Source organism: Chaetura pelagica, unplaced genomic scaffold, assembly GCF_000747805.2.
Source record: "Chaetura pelagica isolate M959 unplaced genomic scaffold, ChaPel_1.0 scaffold48, whole genome shotgun sequence".
Taxonomy (NCBI): domain Eukaryota; kingdom Metazoa; phylum Chordata; class Aves; order Apodiformes; family Apodidae; genus Chaetura; species Chaetura pelagica.
The window spans coordinates 2,565,422-2,588,282 of record NW_009954241.1 but is presented as its reverse complement, the minus strand read 5'-3'; the positions used below and the strand labels follow the sequence as shown (position 1 = coordinate 2,588,282).

The following is a 22,861-nucleotide window of genomic DNA, read 5'->3' as shown; positions in this document are numbered from 1 at the left end:
GGTCAATTAACACCTAAAGGGCATACGGAGGAGAAAAGCACTTACTTCATGATAAGTATGTAGAATGAATACATAATGATGAGTACAAGGCTTTCCCACCTCAAAGAGACAAAAAAAAAAAGTGTTAAGAGGCCATTCCAACAGCCGTATGCTTTGTCAGTTTTATGTAGGAGTTTGCATTAAATATCCAGTACAAGTCACATTTGTGTACACAGGATTCACATCACTAAGATTAGATGGTGTCTCAGCAGAATGGGGGGCAAGCAGACTCTCAAGTTCCAATAAACATGCAAATTAAATGTAATGCACATATTTCAGAGATGTGTTACACAGATGGAAACCATAGCTACCCTCTGAAAATCAAAATCACAAGGCTTTTTGTAATTTCAGTGCTGAAGCACAGGCCAGGCACTCTGAGAGGACTCTTTGGAAGATACTTAGGATCTTTCACTGGGATCCCACCTTGGTCTGTTCTTTGGGACACCTAGCACCCCTATAAATGTTAACAGCCAGAATCAAAGTAGCAGGTAGTAGGTTACCCTTTCTGCATGAGTCTTCAGGCCTTAGATACAGCCTATTTACTTAATGTTTTCAGGCTCTTAAATTTTCTTTTAATTTTTTATCATAAAAGATATAATCACAGAAAACACGTAGGATTTCCTAGGTGTCAAATCCAGTTAATGTTTCCACCGTGTATGAATGAAAGCTAATTACACTGCAACTCTATTTACTGATCAGTCTCATGGCAAATACAAGATCACAGGGAGTAATTTACACAACTTACCATTCTATTTTCTCATCATATATGAACTAGAAGAAGGACAAAAAAAAAAAAAAAAAGGCAATATATAAATTGACCATTTCTCTGATCTATCTTGAAAGATAGTCACACTTCTTTAATAAATATCAGTCACATCTAGCCAGAAGCTACTTGAGTTTCAACCCTGTCTAACCAGAACTTCCATTGCATAGATTGTGTCCCTCACAAAGCACAAACCTTGTGAACAAGGCCTGGATCCCTCTCAGGGATTGTTATAAATACTATTTAGTAGAACAGTGTGAGCATGTGAAACAGACAGATACACACGTACCCTTGTGCTGTGTGGTGTAAATGACAGCAAAGTCATGTATTCTGGAGACCTAACTCTCAGTCATTTCAGACTAGTTTTAGCAGAAAAGGCAGGCATTTTACTTCTGCTCTTAGGCCAAGTGGTTATACACATTTTAATCCATCCTATGTAACTCCTGAAACCTAATGGGCAGCTGCTGCTGATCTATCTTTATTACAAAACAAACAATTTGGATTCTTCCCCTCCCTTCCCATCAGATACAGTAGACTGTACAGGCTGTAGGTACAAAATGAATGGACACTGATGAACATGATGGACACATATTCTGTGGGGCTGTATGAAGTTTTCATATTTGGAACATACTGTGGAGCTGAACCCTCACTTTCAGATGTCACTAGAACTAGCTAAGAAAGTAACTGTTTATCAGTGTATATTAGTGGTTAGCAGGCTGGTTCTCCCAAAATTCAAGCAATGAAACATGTTAATTTGTAAGGGAATTACTTACAACAATAAGTACAACCACAGAAAATGTGTAGTACACAGAGTCTCGGAACACAGCCCACTGGGTGAGACGAACCACCTGAAAAATACCACAGCTTCAGCCAACAAAAAAAAGGTTATTTTTAAGGGAAAAAAAAGGTCTCTATCTTGCAATCACTTAGATGTGTGAGCAGAAGTATTATTAGCAACTATTCTGGAACCAAATGCAGCTTTATGCTAACAGGAAGACATATCAGTCTGTTAAACAACTGATCTATAATAACCACCAGTATTAAAAATCATATAGAAACTTCCATTAATTAAATAAATTTCTTACTAATGATATTTTAATTGGTCATAATTTCAATTGTAAAGTACGACTCATTTTACTGCATCAAATCAGCTATTCCCACTTCATTATATTTGTGGATATATCAGACTTGATACATTAAAAAATATGACATACAGTATAACCATCTAATGAGTAGATGGAGCAAATCCCATGCTTGTGTCCTAGATTCTTTGATCACTGTCAGTACCAGAAAGGATTAGCAGACACTACTGATCAGTTGACTGTGAACACATTATTGTATGAAGAATAGTTTCCTTTGTATGCTTTATGTTCAGAGTGCCAAAACTGTAGCTGAATTTTTGGAAACATTTGCTATTTGTAAATAATTTGCAATTTTTTTCCAGCACATTTTTCTAAATGCCAGCTTATTTTTGCTTTTAGCTTCCCTCTTCCCTCCCTCCCCCTGATGGAAACCCCTAAATTGTGTGCAATGGAACTCCATAAATATAAGTATCTTACTGACCTGTCCTGCAAACAATCCACAGACACCAACAATGCAGAGGATGTTGAAAACTGTTTTTCTGAACCAACAATAGTTCCTACTCCTACATCTCCATGAGTGATAAATACACCTGCAAAGGGAGAAAAACATGCATTATTACCTCTGTCATTTACTTTTAAGTCACAGGCAACTACTTAAACTACTTAACACATGTACTACCTGACAACATGACATTGTTTGAAAGTTTAACCAAAACTTGTTTCATAATAAATGCTCAATTCTCTGTGCAATATTTTGTGTTTTAGTCTAATTAGCAGCTCCTCATTTTGGGCTTAACATCTCTCTCTATATATATATTTATACATATATATATATATATTTAAAAGAGAATTACCTCTTAGCTAGTTAGTTCAACGGTAAGTTCTGTATTTCACAGCTTGGTTGTTAGTGGTGCAGTAATTCATTCAAACAAATAGAAAAGACCTCCAAGCACATCAGGAGCATGGAATTTATTTCAAACAGTATAATAAAGGACAGAAAACTTTCTTCCTTACAATGTCTCATGAAAAATAAGATTCTTCCCTCAAAAAACTGGTAGCCACCTGAGGTGCAGTAACGTGTGCCCTCTGACTTGAACAGAAAACTGGATTCACACTTAACATGTTCTAGGATCAATTTTCAGATTTCCCTTAGCACTGAGCCCACCTGTGACTCAGATACCTGTCTGTAACATAACTGTATCAAAATTACAAAAATCAGTGGCTGGAGTGGCTCTGCAGGGATTATCTAATGTAATCTTCAGCACTGAGACAGAACCAAAGCTGACATGAATGCACTACAGAGCTGTGTCTACTTGTACTTTAAATCTTTTGCTAAAAGGGAGCCCTGAGGGCTTACACCCCTGGCTTTTTAATAAGTTGGACATGAGGTTAATGCACATTCCTTTAGACTGTATTTCCCTAAAGTTTGTAAAAATGTCAGTCAAGACAGTAGCAGAAAGCCTACTAAGGCTTTACTAAAGATGGATTTATCAAGTTTGCTGCTTTCCCCTTCTCTATCAGTGTAATCCTGTGTCCTTCTTTCCCTTAACAGGCACTGCTTTTGCCCTTTAGACCTCCTCTCTCTACCAATAATGTTTAATATTTAAGAGATAATTTCAAATAATTCTGTAAGCAATATACACGATGCCATGCCTATAATACCTCTGCCTTACCTATACATTAATTTCTTTTCTTATGTTCCTTGCTTTTCTACTTCCTTGCTAAAATTAATTCATAGAATCATAGAATCTTAGGGGCTGGAAGGGACCTCGAGAGATCATCTAGTCCAGCCCCCCTGCCAGAGCAGGGTCACCTAGGGTACCTCACACAGGAACTCATCCAGGTGGGTTTTGAATGTCTCCAGTGAGGGAGACTCCACAACCTCCCTGGGCAGTCTGTTATTTATACATATATATATATATATATATTTAAATCAGAATTACCTCTTAGCTAGTTAGTTCAACGGTAAGTTCTGTATTTCACAGCTTGGTTGTTAGTGGTGCAGTAATTCATTCAAACAAATAGAAAAGACCTCCAAGCACATCAGGAGCATGGAATTTATTTCAAACAGTATAATAAAGGACAGAAAACTTTCTTCCTTGCAATGTCTCATGAAAAATAAGATTCTTCCCTCAAAAAACTGGTAGCCACCTGAGGTGCAGTAACGTGTGCCCTCTGACTTGAACAGAAAACTGGATTCACACTTAACATGTTCTAGGATCAATTTTCAGATTTCCCTTAGCACTGAGCCCACCTGTGACTCAGATACCTGTCTGTAACATAACTGTATCAAAATTACAAAAATCAGTGGCTGGAGTGGCTCTGCAGGGATTATCTAATGTAATCTTCAGCACTGAGACAGAACCAAAGCTGACATGAATGCACTACAGAGCTGTGTCTACTTGTACTTTAAATCTTTTGCTAAAAGGGAGCCCTGAGGGCTTACACCCCTGGCTTTTTAATAAGTTGGACATGAGGTTAATGCACATTCCTTTAGACTGTATTTCCCTAAAGTTTGTAAAAATGTCAGTCAAGACAGTAGCAGAAAGCCTACTAAGGCTTTACTAAAGATGGATTTATCAAGTTTGCTGCTTTCCCCTTCTCTATCAGTGTAATCCTGTGTCCTTCTTTCCCTTAACAGGCACTGCTTTTGCCCTTTAGACCTCCTCTCTCTACCAATAATGTTTAATATTTAAGAGATAATTTCAAATAATTCTGTAAGCAATATACACGATGCCATGCCTATAATACCTCTGCCTTACCTATACATTAATTTCTTTTCTTATGTTCCTTGCTTTTCTACTTCCTGGACAAAATTAATTCATAGAATCATAGAATCATAGAATCTTAGGGGCTGGAAGGGACCTCGAGAGATCATCTAGTCCAACCCCCCTGCCAGAGCAGGGTCACCTAGGGTACCTCACACAGGAACTCATCCAGGTGGGTTTTGAATGTCTCCAGTGAGGGAGACTCCACAACCTCCCTGGGCAGTCTGTTCCAGTGCTCTGTCACTCTTACAGTAAAAATTTTTTTTCGGATATTCACCTTGAACCTCCTATGCTCCAATTTACACCCATTACCCCTTGTCCTATCACTGGTCATCACTGAGAAAAGCCTAACTCCGTCCCCCTGACACTCACCCCTTACATATTTGTAAACACTGATGAGGTCACCCCTCAGTCTCCTTTTCTCCAAGCTAAAGAGACCCAGCTCCCTCAGCCTTTCCTCATAAGGGAGATGTTCCACTCCCTTAATCATCTTTGTGGCTCTGCGCTGGACTCTTTCAAGCAGTTCCCTGTCCTTCTTGAACTGAGGGGCCCAGAACTGGACACAATACTCCAGATGAGGCCTCACCAATGCAGAATAGAGGGGGAGGAGAAAATTCCCTTAATTTAATTCCCTTAATTTGTGAAGACAGAAGCCAAAGAGGCATCAAATATCTCCAGTTATCTCTCAGGAGACTGCAATAAATCTCTTATTTTACTTTCTATGTTCAGAATCAGCCATTCCTCTCTGTATTTTGAGAGGAGAATCACAGTTTCATGAGATATTTTGAGTAGTTAATTATATAATGAAGCACAGACTAGCTGACAGCTGCAACTGCTGATTATAAATTGACAGAAGAATGGTATCATTTTTGCATACCTCTGCTTGATCTGCTGCTGATTTTTTAACAGCTGATCTAATAAAAGCTAGTGTTTAGGCTCCATACCTATAACAGATGCAAACAGTTCTGGAGTGGAGCTCCCTGCTGCCATGAATGTGGCTCCAGCAACATCTTCACTCAAATGTAGTTTCTGGAAGAAAAGCACAATTTACACTGCATGGTTCTACAGTGGCAAAGAAAGAAGTTCTTCATTTTTTGGCCACAGTGGTATTAAAGGATGAACAGTCACTATAATAAGTAAGTAATTTTATCTGATACTTCAGTGAGTTAGGGTATAAACCTTTTAATTGCAGAAAGTATATTTGCCTTTCCAAACGACAGTGTCTACTTTTGTATTATAGTGACTGTTCATTAATAAAGAATATTTAAAAATGAAAATGGTATCCTACAGAACTTGACAAAACATAAACACAAGCCCTTACTGAACCATTTGATCTATTACCAGACATACAGTTGCAGAAGCTCAAATGTAAGTGTGCCATCTGAATTATTTTTATCTGTTTTAATGTTCAGCAGAACATGAGACCAGAAGCAAAGATTTTATGAAGGATCAGTGACAGCTTAATTGGTACAACCCAACTGGTACACCTTAAATAAGGTATATGCTGAAGACAAAACAACAGAAAAGGGAAAAGATGAGAAAAGGAATAAGTGACTATTTTTCATTGCCTCCCTTACTCTTCTCTTTGTCTTCTATTGAAGCTTAAGTACTTATCTCTGACAGACACTAACAAGAATTTAGTACATAAATCCATAGGAAAATAGTCTTTTTCACCTGCTATAGGAGTTTTTCAGACAATGGTCACACATGTTTTTGTTAAAAAGCAATGGACATGAGATTTCAATTTTGTCCTCAAAACTGAATTAATATCTGGTTTCTACTTTGTATTCATTTTGTAGTAGTTCATCAAAGCCACACCTAACACTACTTTTACGTGCCAAGCATCAATTCTACCCTGTCCAGATAAACTCACTCTAATTAGAATTGTACATGTAAGTTTGCATAATTGCTGAGAAGACTGCATGCCTTGCTGATGAGTGGTAGATGAGCAACAAAATTTGCATTCATTTTTCTATGCATTATTTCTTTTCTCAAGTAACTTTTAAAACTAGGTGTACGATAATAAACCCAAATCATCTGTATCTCATATCCATCTTAGCAACCTGCTTCAAGTATTTGAGTTTTGCCATCTGATTCCATTACATCTTCCATCTTTTGTCTCCTTGAGTGTGGCCAGGGGGACCACTGTGCCCAGACCACAGGTTAATTTTTTGATTGAAAGATCAAATCATCTGAAAAGGTCTGAGGCCAAAATGTTTACAGGAATTAACTCCAAACAGTGATGGTGTAAAATATCTAATTCTATAATATTCTCTAAATAAATTTCCAAATGAAGAGTAAAATTCTTTCACATACCTCACAAATTTTCTCTAAGGATGGAACAAAGAAGTCATCACATACTATTGCCAAAGCATAGAACATATAAAGAGCCTGTAAAGAAAATAAATCCAGGAAATACTTCAGATTTTTCCAGTACATGAAAAGATGAATAAAGGCAATGCTATATTTATTCAGACTAGCAGAAATACATAGCTTCATTTTTTATTTTATTCCAAATAAAAATCCCCCTGTTCATAATTTATGGCATACAAGCAGATTCTTGAATGCAAGATTGAGTTTAGGACAATAATGTTTGCCAGACCCTAGAATGTGAATGGTATCACAGTTTCACAGAATACGGTGCACAACAGACTTCTGTAAGTTCACTTTCTTCCTATAAAGGAAAGTGAAGGGAAGGCTTACAAAGTTGCATACTTATAATCTGTATTTTACATTAATTATTGGACCAAGTAATGAAATAGGAAGTAACATAATTTTTATTAACAATACACAAAAAATAATCACATCTGGAAATAAACAGATCCTGACCATGCCTCATGGCACCAAACTTCTCAGGATTGAACCTGGTCCCCTGCACACATTTGATTCTCCCACTATCTTATGTGGCTTTATGTGTTGTGCTCATGCAGTGGGCCTAACTGTGCCATTGTCCATCAAACACAGCTCTTTTCTACTTTACTTTCCTTGAGCTGGGAACAGAAAACTGGAGCCTGTAGGCCTTACTTGTTTTGTTTTTCTGTAGTAAAATATAAAACTCCACATGACATTTCCTGTATTTCTTCAGGGTTGGTTTGTTGGAGTTTTTTAATTAAAACTGCATGTTTTGCATAGAGGCACAACAGGAAAGAAAGAGAATCAAGTATCTTTCACATCATGCTTGATGTCATCAACAAAGGCATTCCAAACTCTGTTTATACAAGACAAAATACAAACAAATACAAGTCAGTGGAGGAAATCCCTCTGTGATCCATGCATCCAGGATTTTACCTCCAAGAGGATGAATGCAAAGGCATTGCAAATGCAGACTTGCATAATTTTCTTAAATATATTGAAGAATCATAAGATCACTTTTGTTGGAAAAGACCCTTAAAATCATCAAGTGGAACCATTAACCTGACACTATGAAGTCCACCACTACACTGTGTCCCTAAGATGTCACCTTTCCAGCATCTTCACCCATATAGACTAATTAGAAATACTGAAATCAAAGCATTAGAAACATACTGATACATGCAAAACTCTATTTAGTAGGCCACTAAGATAATCAACATCTTATGAGACAAATAAAAGGAAACAAAAAATGAAGTAGAATAAAACTTACAGCAATGATGTGAAGCAGAACTCCTCCTTGCTGCCTCTCTTTATTTGTAAATATATCTTCAGGAAACTCATTAATGGCTAAAAGATAATTTACATTTTAAAAACATTTTTAGCATCTATAAACAGAAGACTGAAAAATAAGGCTGCATCTGTAGAAATTTAAGACCAAACATAAGTGTATCTTCTTTTATCAAAGTATAGCTTCCCACCTCAGAATCTCTTTTACGCTCCATAGAAAAAACAGAGAATTAATACTTAGGTGTTAGTGATCATAATTCCAGTGACTTAAAGCAACCTCCACTCTACTAAGAGTTTCACATTCTTAACACCTTATTTTTACTATTCTCTGCTTGGTCTCTCCACTAAATATATTTCTGAAGTGACAGGAACAGGCAAAAAAACTCATTCTGAAATATCATTCCTATCTTTAAGTGTGCCTTGCCTGACAAGCTACACAATGGTTGTAACTTTCCATCAGGCTCGTAATAGAAAATTTTTTTAGGGCTCTACCATCTTGCAAATAATTTCACAAAGAATGAAATGACTCCAAGTACATTTTTCAAAATGTCTATTATCTAAATCTGGTGAAGGGAGGAATGACACAGAAATGGTAGGTGGACAATAGAAACGTGCAAAAACATGAGTTTGGGGATTGTTTCTAGGTGACAGCGAAGTTCTGATCATTTAAAGGATCTCTGTCCCATGTATAGGCAATAGAGTGAAAAAAAAATTCCAGATGGGGGAGACAAAGACAGCAACTAAAATAAAGGTCTGAAGAAATCTATGAGATAAAAACATCCAGACTGACAAGACAGGCGGTGATAGAGATCTACAGTGCCTCAGAGAGGAGTCTGGGAAGTTTAAGGGTGAATATAATTTCAGCCACTGAAATCTAAATGCATTCAAGTTAAATTATTATTCAGAAAGAGATGTTCCTTTCCACAGTGATTTGTAGATGTAGGTTGACAACAAAATAAGCTCCAGAAAGTTCTTATGAACTTAGCATAATATACAGAAACTCAGGGTAGGAAACAGAGAATATATTATGGTATTTTCCATATTCAAGTCTGTCAGTTTACATGAATGTTTTAGAACACAGTATATATAATATTTGTGCTCTTCCATTTTCAATTTCAATGGCATATTTTCTCAATTTCTCTATATAATTCTACAAACAATAACCATGAACACAGAAACCAATAATTCAAGGTATGGTTGATGTTTTTAGCTACTAAACTTCAAACACTCTAAACCAGCCCAGTGTTCTGAAAATGTTGTGCTGAAACTCTTTGAATATAACAGTTTTTATAATATCTTAGTTATCTGTAATCACCAAACACAGCTGCAGTGAGAGGACCTTCTGCTTTCAAAGACCTGACTGACTTCTCATCTCCTCAGTCTTTAAGTTTTATACAAATACAAAACTGCCTCTTTTCATCTGTACTACACACACCTACATACGTTGCATACATCTGGTTTGACAAAGACTGGATCAATGTCTCCATGCAAAGCTAAAGATCCCATAAGTCTCTTTTTTTTAACTCAGTGCCCACTACCATAAAGGTATTATCTGGAGCTTTGAGCAACCTGGTCTAGTGGAAGGTGCCCCTGCTCACAGCAGGGGGGTTGGAAGTAGATGATCTTCAAGGTCCCTTCCAACCCAAACCATTCTGTGATTCTGTGAATATTTTTTAATTAATGTACTGGCAGCAAGCAGTATTTAAAACCTCATATACATAAATCGTATCTTCCTTCCAAAAGTCAAAGTTACCATTTTATTAAATCTTCATAAATCCTCAAAACTAATATTAGAAAGCCACTACAGTTTTGGTTAAAACTATTAATAGACTACAAAGGAGTTGGCATAAAATAAAAGTTCATCAACAATGACTGATGGCAATTCATGAACTGATTTTCATCAGGCTTTTCAATAAGACCTGTTCTTACTATTGTATTCTAACTGGAACCATTATCAGCACTCAATATGTTGAATACAGCTTTCTCAAGATACAGATGCATCTTTTATTTTAAACCTCAGACCAGAAAAACAATAGAAATCTGTATTCTAAATTTTGCTTAGTTACTCCTGAATGTGACTTCCTACTCCTAGGTAAATGTTCTATTCCTGTTGCTCCTTCTGCAATCACCAGGAAAAATGAAAGCAATAGTGGATATAAACAAACAAATCCATCAGCACAATGATACCAAATTACTCACTGAATTATGGAATATTATTCAAGGGTATAGAGTACTCCAGTGCTTAAAGACCATCAGCACACCAGTGTTTAGCAGGACTAGCTTCAAGACAGTGGATTTGGGTTGCTACAGAACTCTAGGGCCATGATTTACAGAGGTGATTTGTGACCTTAAGGAACAGTCTGAGGAAATAGCAGTGCTCTACAAATTCAAACCACACCATAAATAAAAGATATTTGCCTGTTGAGGCAAACAAATCAAGTACTTCTAAAATCAAGGTCTGTGAACAAAACATCTTCCTTTCTCTTTGTTTTTTCATCACTGTTACACTCAAACAAGGAAAAGGATAATAGAAATATACAAGCTGAAAGAAAACTGGTTGCATTGCAGTTTTGAGATGCTGGGTATTTTAGAGCTGACATTCTTACCATTTTTTTTTACTGGAAGACAGTTCCGGATAATCAACAAATTATTGGTCAAGATATTTCAATCTGCAATGTTTTTATCTACAGATAAACCTTTTAAGATGCCAACAGAACCTTATATGTATGTAATAGCTAAGCAGATTCCCTGTAGTAGTATACTGCTATATATAGTAACATACTAATATAGCAATATATAATTTAGTAAAATACAATAATATAATTTTCCCATGTAGCAACCAGAGAGAAATACCATTCTGGAATAATATCAGAATTCCACCACATTTAAGAACTTCTTGTCAGCTACCCTAGCTGCCAAAAGCAAAATTTCTCAGAGGATTTATGCCCTAGGAAATGAAATCAAGTATGGCAAAAAACTAATCAGCATTCAAAGCATGTGGTTTTAAATTAATTCTGCCCATTAACAATTAATAAACACTAAAATGATTCATAACTAAAAAAGCATTGAAGCAGCCTCTTTTTGGCAGAAGAGAACCATAGCTACAGCTGGTGGCATCTTACACAATATGGTTGTTCTTGCATCACTGGCTAAAATACTATGTCCACATGGCTGTGTTCAGGACCTCTATATTATTCAACTTATTGTATCACATCATAAGTGACCTGGATGTTGGGATCAAGAGCACCCTGATGAAGTTTGCTCACAACACGAAGATGAGTGGAGAGGCTGACACTCCAGAAGGGAGAGCCACCCTCCAGGATGACCTGGACAGACTAGAGGACTGGGCTAGCAGGAACCTTATGAAGTTCAACTGGCTGAAGTGTAAGGTCTTGCCCCTGGGAACACATAACCCCAGAGTGCAGTTGGGTGGAGAGCAGTCCTGTGCAAAGGGACCTGGAGATCTTGGTGGCTAACAGGCTCAACACGAGTGAGCAGTGTGCTGCAGGAGCAAAGAAAACCAACAGGATGCTGGGCTCCATCAACAAGGAGGTCACCAGCAGAGATAAAGAAGCCACCATCCTGCTCTATTCAGCACTTGTCAGACCATACCCAGAGTATTGCATTCAGTTTTGGTCCCGGCTCTACAAAAAGGACGTGGAAAGGCTGGAGAGGGTCCAGAGAAGGGCCACAAGGATGATCAGAGGACTGGAGGACCTGCCATATGAGGAGAGGCTGAGAAAACTGGGTTTGTTCACCCTTGAGAAGGCACTGGGGAGAACTTATTACAGTGTTTCAGTACTTAATGGATGGCTACCGAGAAGACGGAGATTCTCTCTTTACAAGGAATCTCATGAAAAAGACAAGGGATAATGGGCATAAGTTGCTCCTGGGGAGATTCAGATTGGACACAAGAGGTAAATTTTTCACCATGATGATAATCAAACATTGGAATAGTCTCCCAAGGGAAGTGGTAGATTCCCTCACATTGGCCAGTTTTAAGTCTCAGCTTGACAGGGTGATGAGCCACCTCATATAATCCACAGTATTACCTAGAGAGGTTGGACCAGATGATCCTTGAGGTCTCTTCTAACCTGCCACTCTATGATTCTACGACCCCCCCCAGTTTGTCCTCTATCTTTTCCATTCAAGTGTTGCTGTGTGAGAATACACATATTCCAGCAACACACCAAGACAGCAGAGACCAGAGCCCTGGCCCAAGTCCCTAGCAACAAGAACTTGGCCCTGCACATGGAGTACGTGCTTTCACATACTCCGATGCACAGGTTTGTAACCCCCATCACAGGTGGTTTTGCCAGGAGCATCATCCCCCTCATTGCCACCATATAGCAGAGGGAATATGTCTCTGCCCCATAACTTGGTAAAATGGATGTGTCATCTGAGAAGATATTACCTACCCGGTAATGTCATTCAGTTGACTGTAAAATATTTTCCAGTATAACACAAAAAACTGTTAAGTCAGTATAAACTGAAGCTTCAAGAAGCATGAAAAAAAAAATCACTAGCTTTCTAATCTTCCTAATGTGACTGTACTTACTTGAAGTTAAGATTAAACAGGAAATCAGATGACCCGAAGATGTCAAAGGTAAGAGCCAGAAGCTAGAAATGAGCCCAGGCATCTGATCACCAAGCAAAAGCAAACCAGCTTCACTGCAAACCATATTGCTTCATATATAGTTTGGTAATGCAGTATCCATAATAAATAATTACTTGTAATAAGTATCTGCTTGCCTCACAGAGGTACTTTTAAAATAATTAACATTAAGACTGTTTCTCAAACAAAATGCTCCTCTCTCCCCAGAACTCATGGCATGCAATCGTTCTCACATAGAAACACTCCCAAATCTTTAAAAGTCAGCAGAACGAAGCCAGGATCTGGAGCTTGGTAAATAAACTTTCTTCCTTAACAGAACAGCCACCTGCCAGTGAGCTTGAAGGTAAAGTTCACAGTTTTTCAGTATGAGCATTTGCTGTCTTTCTGGCTGTATTATCCAGATAATCATAGGTTTTGTGTAATTGTCATCTATAAACTCTGTATGCCTTATCTCCCCACTGTTTCGATATTTTGAACAATGGTTGGTATTTCTTACCTACTGCTGTGATAACCCGGTCACTCAGGCTTGTTTGGATTCCCTTGGCTCCTGGCTTAAGTCTGAGAATCAACACCACCTAACTGAGGATGGCAGTGGTATTGCCTCCTCCATATGAGCTGACAGAGAGGACATGGCATTCTCATGGAGTTTGAGAGAGCACAGTCTGCCCCCGTGGTACAATCTGATGAGAGTGCACAGCAGGGCACTACCCTGCTCTGCTTCATGCAGAGAGATTTTCTCGTGTATGGGAGACAGAGCTACCTGGCAGCCTGAGTGGGAGCTGCCTCTTCTCATTTACTCCTGAAAAGACACAGAACAGATGGGAGAAGGAGATGAAAGGAAAAGCAGTACATCTAATGGGTCTAACCTTTGCCAAAAAAAGGAGGGGAAAATACACCAATCAGCTTAAAATCCGCTAGAAATACAGAAATATTTATCCTGCTGGTACTGTTGCAAACCCCTGGCTCCTGCACCTGCTCTTATCAAGCACAGATTAATCAAGGGGGAGGGCACCAAGAATGCCAAGTCTATACTGGATCTATCATCATTCTGCAGCTCATTCTCTATCCCCAGTCATGAAATGAGTGGGGAAACAAAAGCACCTTATCCAGCCACGAATTGGAGGGGACACCACCCCCTTTGAGTGGTGGAAACAAAAAGTCCTTGACTATGCCATGACAGAAAGGGTAATTCACCTTTGATAAAAAGCTCTGGCTGAGCTGTGTGTATGAAGAGCTACACAAGGCATGCAAATACCATGCCCTGGAAGAGAATTTGATAGCAGCTGCACAGCTCAAGCTGCATGCACGGCTGTGGACTGAGGACAGGGTATGAGGCAGCCGGGGTAACCCTGGCATGCCCATGATACCTGCCCAGACTTAGGTGGTTACCGGATTACTTCTGGTAACATTGTTCCCATATGCCCTTACTATGACAGGCACTCTGCCAATGAAGTCAAGTTTCAAAATCTCCTAAGCCTAACAACATCTCAACAACCACGTGGATCTCTGGTTTTATAACCCGCCTTGACATGTGATTTCTTTACCTTATCAGCAGTTGATTTACTCACAGAGGCAACAAACATGCCTACTCCTAATACCTGCTAAGCGTCCAAGCCTGTTATAACTCCTCAATTTCTGCTCCCAGGGAGCAGGCAGCGGCAGCTGTCGGAAGGGACGCACGCAACCGGCTCCGCTCTGCCTTTGCAGGACGGGGGTTCAGCAAAGGATGCACACAGAAGCCCACTCCTCCAGAAGCCTGCTCCTAGGGCCTGCTGTTTTATTCATGCTCATATGTATTTGTGACTCAGTGACAGCAAACAAACTGCTCACTGTGTGCAGAAATGAGCTCCTTTGTACCTGTCAAGCAAACACAGGCATCTGCATTTGATAATCTCGTTACCTGGTGTCAGCAGTGAAACGTCAACAGCTTGTGCACCAAGAGTTGAACCTTCAACAGCCTTCATGGTACTGCAACTTGCACTCATTTATAATTCTCTACTAATACAATCTGTTAGAAGATTTGAGTGAAACCCAGGAAATCATAACTTCTACCAACCGCATTCCCCAGAATTCAGGGGTCCTATACGAGATGAGTTGCAATGAATGGGACAAGTATGTCTTAGAATCACCCCTGATTTAAAAACATCTCTGTCTTTGACCCTTACTTTTCTTCAAAATCAGTGCACTGGGAAGATTTTTGCAGAAAGATGATTAGCCACTTTGAAAGCATCCTGAAGGCAGTGGGAGAAATTCCTCCCATATTTTCTCTACCACCAAAGTCAAGAGGGTCAGTTCACTGTCACACTTCACATGTTAGCTCAGGTGCTGAAATGCTCAGTCTCAGGAATTAGTGTGGTGAGCTCAGAACAGCCAAACAGATGTGTAGGTAGTCTTGGGGAATGGCCTAATACACTTATCTGATCCCCTTGCATAACCTGTGCACTTTCAGTATTGTGACAGCTAATGTGTATCTCAGAAAAGACGAGCAGAGTCATTTTTACTCATAGAAAAGTATAGGGTTGTTTCAGTTATGTATTCCAGTGTTAACACTGGAAACAAAAGTTAACCTGAAGATCATATTATCAAAATTAAACTACTTTCCTCATATATATAATATGTCATATGAAAATCCCTCTTTTTAGAACTACTTCCCAACTCAGATAAAATACATTTGAATAGCCCTTAGAAAATAATAAATGTTCCACAGTACCTTAAACCTATATTTATTACAGAATTACAGAAAGCTTAAATTAAGGAAAATAATCACATAAATATCAAATTTAAAAATAACCCTTTCTAACACCACAAGCTAACATGCCCTTAACACTGAATTGTCAGTGAAGAAAAATAGTATACTCAGCAAATGCTTTTATACATGAAAGCTGATAACTTAAAAATCTTACAAGGATCAAAAAAGGAAAGAGAACAATTCACTGATAAGCCTGGGTGCCATCCAGAGAAAAAAAAAAAAAAAAAGAATTACCAAGCTTTAAGTTCCCATTCCCATTAGACAGCTGTTTTCCAGTTTTCTGTAGCAGGATGAGGTGGATTTTCCCGCAAATATTCCATTCAGTTTGTGGTGGATACTAAGCAAGGCATCAGTGTTAAAGCAAACCAGGAATGGGCAATTCAATAAAACACACTCATTTACTTGAAAAATTCTTCAAGCAGATTTCTCTAGAGACAACTCCTTAGTAAACTGGTTTCATGGTTTATGTCACCAGCCTCAGAGCATCCAAACGAAGGGCAATGAAAAGATATCCAGGCAAAGTACCACATGGCAGGAGGCACGATAAGCATCCTCCATAGCCCTCACCTCACAAACAGTCAACTTATGAGCAAACTTTATCTCTGTGGTGTATTAACTCCATTTGCATTGCTCAACCAAAGGAGGGCTGCAAAATGTGATTACCTCTGCAATGGTAACTGGCAGCTTATGAAGCAAATATCTGGCTCAACACTAAACTATTAAATTCATTTCATATATGTATTGCAAAAGGATGGTGAAATAGCCTTCAAACTCTCCTTTAATCATACGATATTATGAAAACATTTACACAAAATTGGATTAGCTGCAACAAAAAGTAACATTAATACTTTATTAAACGCTGGACTTACATTTAATTTCTTTTTTCTTTTATAAAAAGGAAACGTATTTGCACTCACTAAGGCAATGTCAGACAATCAACTAAAAATACATTAAGAATTATCTGCCAAGAAAAAGAAAATCAAAAGGCATGATGAAATCTCATCCCTCAATCTAGAGAGTCAGTGATGACACCTGGATGCATTAGTATGGTAACATGGGGATGCATCAGAATATCAGAGTGCAGCATTTCATGTGTACTGATCCTTGTGTTAATGGTTTTACATGTCCTCAGTTTAACTCAAAAAGGACCCCAAGGTTTGGCATGACATCCACTCAGAGTAACTAAGAATGAGGACATTAATATTTCTAAATCAGTGTTGAATAAGGAGAAATTACCAACACTTAGTTTTAGTACAGTTGTTTAAGAATAATTTATGCTAAAATATTTTAATTCAGTGTAGTGCAGTGCCCTAAATCTGCCTCTGTTTGACAGCTCTCCAGTGCTTATGCGGAATAAACTGTTGGTCTCAGTGACTAGTCACAGAGTTCCTGAACTCAGCTAACATCTTCTGTGAGTATGGCACCGGTTTTCCACAAAGCATATGTGTATTATTCAAAACCACAGCAAAGGACACCAACTCTTTTATTTTAAACCTCAGATTCCTAAACCAGGATACTAAATTGTATTTCGTCTCTTCTCCTTTTTTACTTACTGTTTCCCACTGCCTCAGCTGTGCTTACACTGCTGTGAGCCAGCGTTGCCAAAGCTGTTCAATCACCAGTAGGGTCCATCACTGGTGCAGCTTATTTGAAGATGTCATTTCCCACCTTAGGAGGAATAATATAGTTTGTCCTCCACTCAGGCCTGAATAATCATTGTGGAATAAAGTGAACAGATTTAAATTGTACTACCTCATGATTGTTCTGTGAATTAACCACAGACATCAGTCACCAGTAAAAACTGGTGTCTTCTACATGGACTTACCCCCTGGTTTCTCACTTGGAGCTTCATACATTTATTTGACTCTCCCTCTCCCCTTGACATTTCTCTAATTGTTTTTTTTTAATGAAGGTTCATGGTTTCTATGGTCAGCAGCCTCTTGTTTCATTTAAGGGAGGGAGCTCTCTACCTATGCAGGGTTGGACTCTGCTGTGTCTTTTTTAAACACAGGTGGAATGTGATGTCCTTGACAAGATAACTAGCAGGTAAGAAAAAAATTTCAGAAAAGGGATGATGACTGGATTAACTATTGATACTGTGACTCACATAAGAAAGGATCATTATTAAAAGGTCAGGCAAATTTTCATCCCAAGATAAAAAGAATCATTCCTTATGTCCTTCACAGTCAAGCCTTTACAGTCAAGCAGCAAACAGGCCAGAGAATCAAACACCACTTAATTTCTGAGTTGTTGGTATTATCACCTCAAACTCAGTAAGAGCTCGTTTGGGCTTTTGTTGTTTGGGGTTTTTTGTGGTTGTTTTTTTTCCCCTCCCAGTCAGACTTTAAAATCTCTTACAGAACTAAAGGATGGAAAGCATTTTCACTAGTTGTTCAGCCTAATCGTTCACAAATTCAGTTTGCTCACTGCTACACAATAGGCCTAGTAGTCTACCCAGAAGGAGAGGCTCTGAGGTTTGCAGTGTCAATGGTGTCTCCAAGGTGATTTCATTACAAATCTATTAGCAAGCTGCACAACAGGAAAAATGGAAGTTTGTTTTCAATACCAGAGGGATTTAAAAATCAAACAATAAACTGATGTGAAAGAAGGGCTTTTCTACAGAAGGTGGATTATAAATCCCCAGTTATGTTACTGAATGCACATTGGAGATGCTTTTATATATGTTTGTGGTATTATGTTAAATGAACAGATTAACCATCACAGTGGACCACTACATCCCCCTTTGTTGCCAAAACTACTCTGTCAGCAGGTATACAAGTAACAACCACCACAGAAGTTGTCCTTGACAGATTTCCTCACACTACAGAATTTCATGGATGAAAGAATCTCTTTTCTGTGCTGCTTGAATATGCAAGCAAGATAGATCAGCTAAGTAAATCTCACTCAAGGTTTAAGTCTCCTTCTTCTCTAAACATCTTATTTGGCAGATGTCACCCATTTCAAAAATGGGATGCATTATTATTCCATTGATGCCATGTAACAATGGGATTAAAACTACCATTCAAAGACAAAGAGAAAAGCTGGCCACCAGTGACACATCTAATACAAAAAACAGTCACATTTATGAGTGGATAAAAATGGAGTGGAAGGAAATAGTAGTTTTCCTTAGGAAATATCACTGATACTGTTCAAAGAATATCACTGCTTGCCATCTGACTATAAAAGTAACTTTCTAAACAGCTACTTCCTTCTTCCTAGCCTTCTTCAGTGAATAAAATACGGTGTTATTACCTCCTTACACCTGCTGGAGATAGACCTCAAATAACACAGAATATGAACCTACTTCCCACCTGGTAAGTCCTCAGCAGAGGTGACAATCACATTCAAACTGCAAAAAGACTGAAAATATTTTACTCAGTTAAAGTCAGATGACAAATCAAGTTTGAACCGCTGGTAGCTGGAAAAGCTACAGGTTACAGATTATATCTAGAAAACACTGAGAAGGAAGAAACAAGCAACCCCAAGAATTGACAGAGCAGCTATCTTTCAGAATGGTAGTTAACTTTAAATGAAACTGTGCTATTGTGCCCTCACCACAGGTAATGCATAACAACAGGCTTTTGAATTGCTGCTTCTTCAGCAAAAGCTGCACTATGGCTCATCTAAAAGCAGCTGTATTGGCACACACCATTCTTTTTCCCTAAATGTATGGAAAATAAAATTAAATTGAGTATTTAAATACACATATCTTTACTGTTTTTCTGATACTCAATTCAAGTAGAGATTTTAACCATCCAGGAAATGTAATATTTAAGTTGAAACAGCACAAAAAATATGGATAATGTCTTCTACCAGGCTAAGATTAAATTAAATAAACTGATTCTCTAAAAGCAAATAGGCATGAGGTAACAGAACAATAGCAGACCTTCAGTCAGGCCTACATAGACCAGAGAAAGGTAAAAAATAAAGCCAGGAATGGGTATTGTTTGAACTTTCTTTACTTAAAAAGTTTTTATTAATGGATATATAAGGAAAATGCTGGAAGGCAGCAGTAAAAAGACATACTCAAACATCTATTCTACCCCTGCCAATTCAGGTTTGCTTCCAACAGTGATTTTTCTTGTGCTTTGTCCAAAAAGCCCCATAAATTAAGAGGAAACAGGTAAAATACAAAGACACAGCAGTAAGACAGAGGAAGCCCTTCAAGGTTGTTCATTAGGTGACCTTTCTGGAGGCAGAATTCCCAAGACAGCATGCCAAGGTTTTCAAGGAACTCAGGTTACCACAGACACCATGCCCAGCACTTACAGAAATCAGGTTGTTGATGCCACAAGCTGAGATTGGCTGATGAATTCCTTGAATTTTGCTCTTATTTTGGAAGGAAGACAAATTTTGAAAAAAGTGTTTCAAGTTGCATACCTTAAGCTCTCAAAAACCTAGTGTTAAAAAACATTGGATCTGTAACAAAGGTTTTGGAGTCAAGTATTTAAGATAATTTTTTGTTCAGTGTACCCCTTGGTGCTTTAAAAAACTCATATTCGTATGGACAAACAGAGCACAGCAGTTTCTCCCTGTGAGCCATGCTCCTGGGGTGCAGGTAATTCTCATTACTTCGTTGTAAACCACGTGATATTTGTTTTCTTACTTTTCCTGAACCCAAGGTCCTGGAACCATGGAATTATGTAAAAATATCAGCTTTCACTTAAAAAAAAACAAACAAAAACAACACCAAAAAAGTGCTTTGTGTTTGTGGGAGAAGGCCCAAGGCCAAAAATCAGGAAGACTTACAAAACCCAGAGGAAATGCTGAAAAAGAGAACAAGACTTGTTGTTTATCTTTTAATCAAACATCACAAAGGTGCAGGGCCAGGTTTACACTTTCTGAGCCCATAGAATTGCTGGCATTACTCTACAGTTCATGTGCTTTAGCTCGAAGTCATGCACATTTTAGCATGAGGTTTCTGTCCAATGGTATAATATGATGCCAGCATGTTTCTTACGTCATAGTCAAAGCCTAACTCTCCTTTTCTACCCAAGAAATCCTATTTAAGGCAACAAAGATTTAACCCTTCAGCTCCTATGTCATGATTTGCTTACTAGATAAATAGTTTTTCAAATGGCAGATTTGCACAGTTCTGTGCTATTTTTGCCCAGACAATATCCGTTAGGGCATTTTTTCCTTACTCTAGAAATTCAATAAGGAGTTGTGAACACTACTGGAGTCCTTCAAGAATCTCTTCTCAGTCCTAGCCTCTACTACGTACTTCAAGAGCCTCACTTTTGATATGAAATCTCACAAGCAAAAAACAGCTTTTTGAAATATTTGGAGACTTTTACATATTTAGCAGCATTTTAAGTAGCCCTTAAGATTGAGGGAGGGAAAAGGGAAATTTTTTCCTTAATGAATATTAATTATTCCTGACTAAAAACAATTTTAATCCAGAACAGAGGCACACAGCAGCAGTGTCCACTGCTGGAAGTTAAAAAGATGAACATTACAATAATTCCACAATCCAAGAGTATAGTCTCACACCACCTTTGTCTATGTGAAATGCTATTCCATGATTATTTAGTGTCTGTAAATGAATGTTACAGTTAAAATCCTATCAGTTCACATAAGGGAGAGACATAATCTTCACTTTGAGCAGTGCATAGAGGAAGCTGAGTACAAGGCCAAAGGTCACAGAAATGAAATGAGCAAAAGGAAAAAGAGGGGAAAAAGTGACAGCCCCATCATGGAAGATTAGTATAGGGGTTTTTTACACTTGAAAAGTTCTACGTAAAAGAATGTATAGTTTAATACAACACGTGACTTTCTAATCTGGCCAGGTCAGCTACCAATAATAGGAGAACCACTGTCACGCAAGCTTCAGCACATATGGTACAAGCCCAGCTGGAAGCCTGGATATAGACGTCATCACTGAAGCTTCTGCTTCACTGCTGCTGGTACCACAGCAAGCTCATTTAAATCCAGGTATTCCTTCGTTACTGCAAAAACAGTCCATTTATAAGTTTGGAGTATTGCTTTCTAAATCGAGCATCACACTGACACAACCCTGCGTGCGCAAACACTGTCTGAAACCACGTCAGAGAACAGCACTTCTCATGCCAAAGCAGCCATCAGAAGTGCAAACAATTTAAAGAGTGCCTAGCGGATATATTTCCACACTTCATTGGCTGAACAACTAATTGAGAAAAGTGGTACCTAAAATTCTCTCCAACTTACCGTGCACTGCTTTGCTGCATAGCATGCACACAGACTGAGGGGGAGCCCTCAGCAGAAGATCCCAAATCTGCATGTCAGAAACGTATTTGTACCTGATGGACACTGGCACTTGGTTCAACAGGCACCAAACTACATTTTCTGACCTTGAGAGGCAAGAAAGGTCCACGTATCTGGAGTCTCAGGAAGACATCCATGGGAAAAATCACTGTCTATAAATATCACTGAGGTAACCATATAAATGAAGACAAGGAATTACGGAGAGCCTTGGAACATGGCAGGAAAATAATCAATGTCTGAAAGCTGAGGAACGGAAAAAAAAATAAATCAGTGAAATATATGCACTAAATTCTTAACAAGAGTAGAAATAGGAACATGTCATATTCATCTAATCATACCAGACAGTAGCAGGCATTTAAGGCAGATCTATTATAAAGCACTTCCTGAGACCATATACAGCAAACAAAAAAAATCTCTAGGAGTATCATATAAAATATTCTCAAGAAGCATCACACCAAGATGATCCCCAGCAAAACACATGTAGTTAGGAATAGCTGATTTGAGGGACCTTTCTTAGTCTGGTCTGTCTGACTCCAGTGTTACCCACATTATACTTAATAGTGCCGCTCAATGCAGCAAGGCTACACAAGATACAGCCAGCTGCAAAACACACAGAATGCTTTCCCAGCTGCACATATAGGTATAATACTGCATTACTCTTATTCTTAAAATAAGCTTGTATCATCTTCATCTCATTGGACAAGTTGGTTCAGAAAGTTTTGTTATGCTACCACTTGTTTAGACAAATTGAAGTGGAAAATCCACCTTCCTAAGATATATTAGAAATACACAGAATTTCTACATTTATATGTGTGTATATATATATTTATATGTACATACATATTCTGCTAATATTATCTCTACATACGTCTATTTAGGTTTTCCTTAAACTGTTAGACCACAAAAAACCTGCCATGCAGAGGTGGTTGAGCAACCGATAAGGTGTGTGCTTGTATTCCTGCT

At 38.3% G+C, this 22,861-nt stretch overlaps 1 protein-coding gene across 1 annotated transcript in view; it reads right to left on the bottom strand.

Moving 5' to 3' along the window:
• SLC24A4 (solute carrier family 24 (sodium/potassium/calcium exchanger), member 4) overlaps positions 1–22,861 on the bottom strand; it is a 90,917-nt gene that overhangs the window by 26,664 nt on the left and 41,392 nt on the right. The window contains 8 exon segments of the mRNA XM_010003755.1: positions 46–99; positions 785–810; positions 1,576–1,650; positions 2,366–2,422; positions 2,425–2,474; positions 5,597–5,681; positions 6,969–7,043; positions 8,275–8,351. Coding sequence (XP_010002057.1) covers positions 46–99; positions 785–810; positions 1,576–1,650; positions 2,366–2,422; positions 2,425–2,474; positions 5,597–5,681; positions 6,969–7,043; positions 8,275–8,351 — 499 coding nt within the window.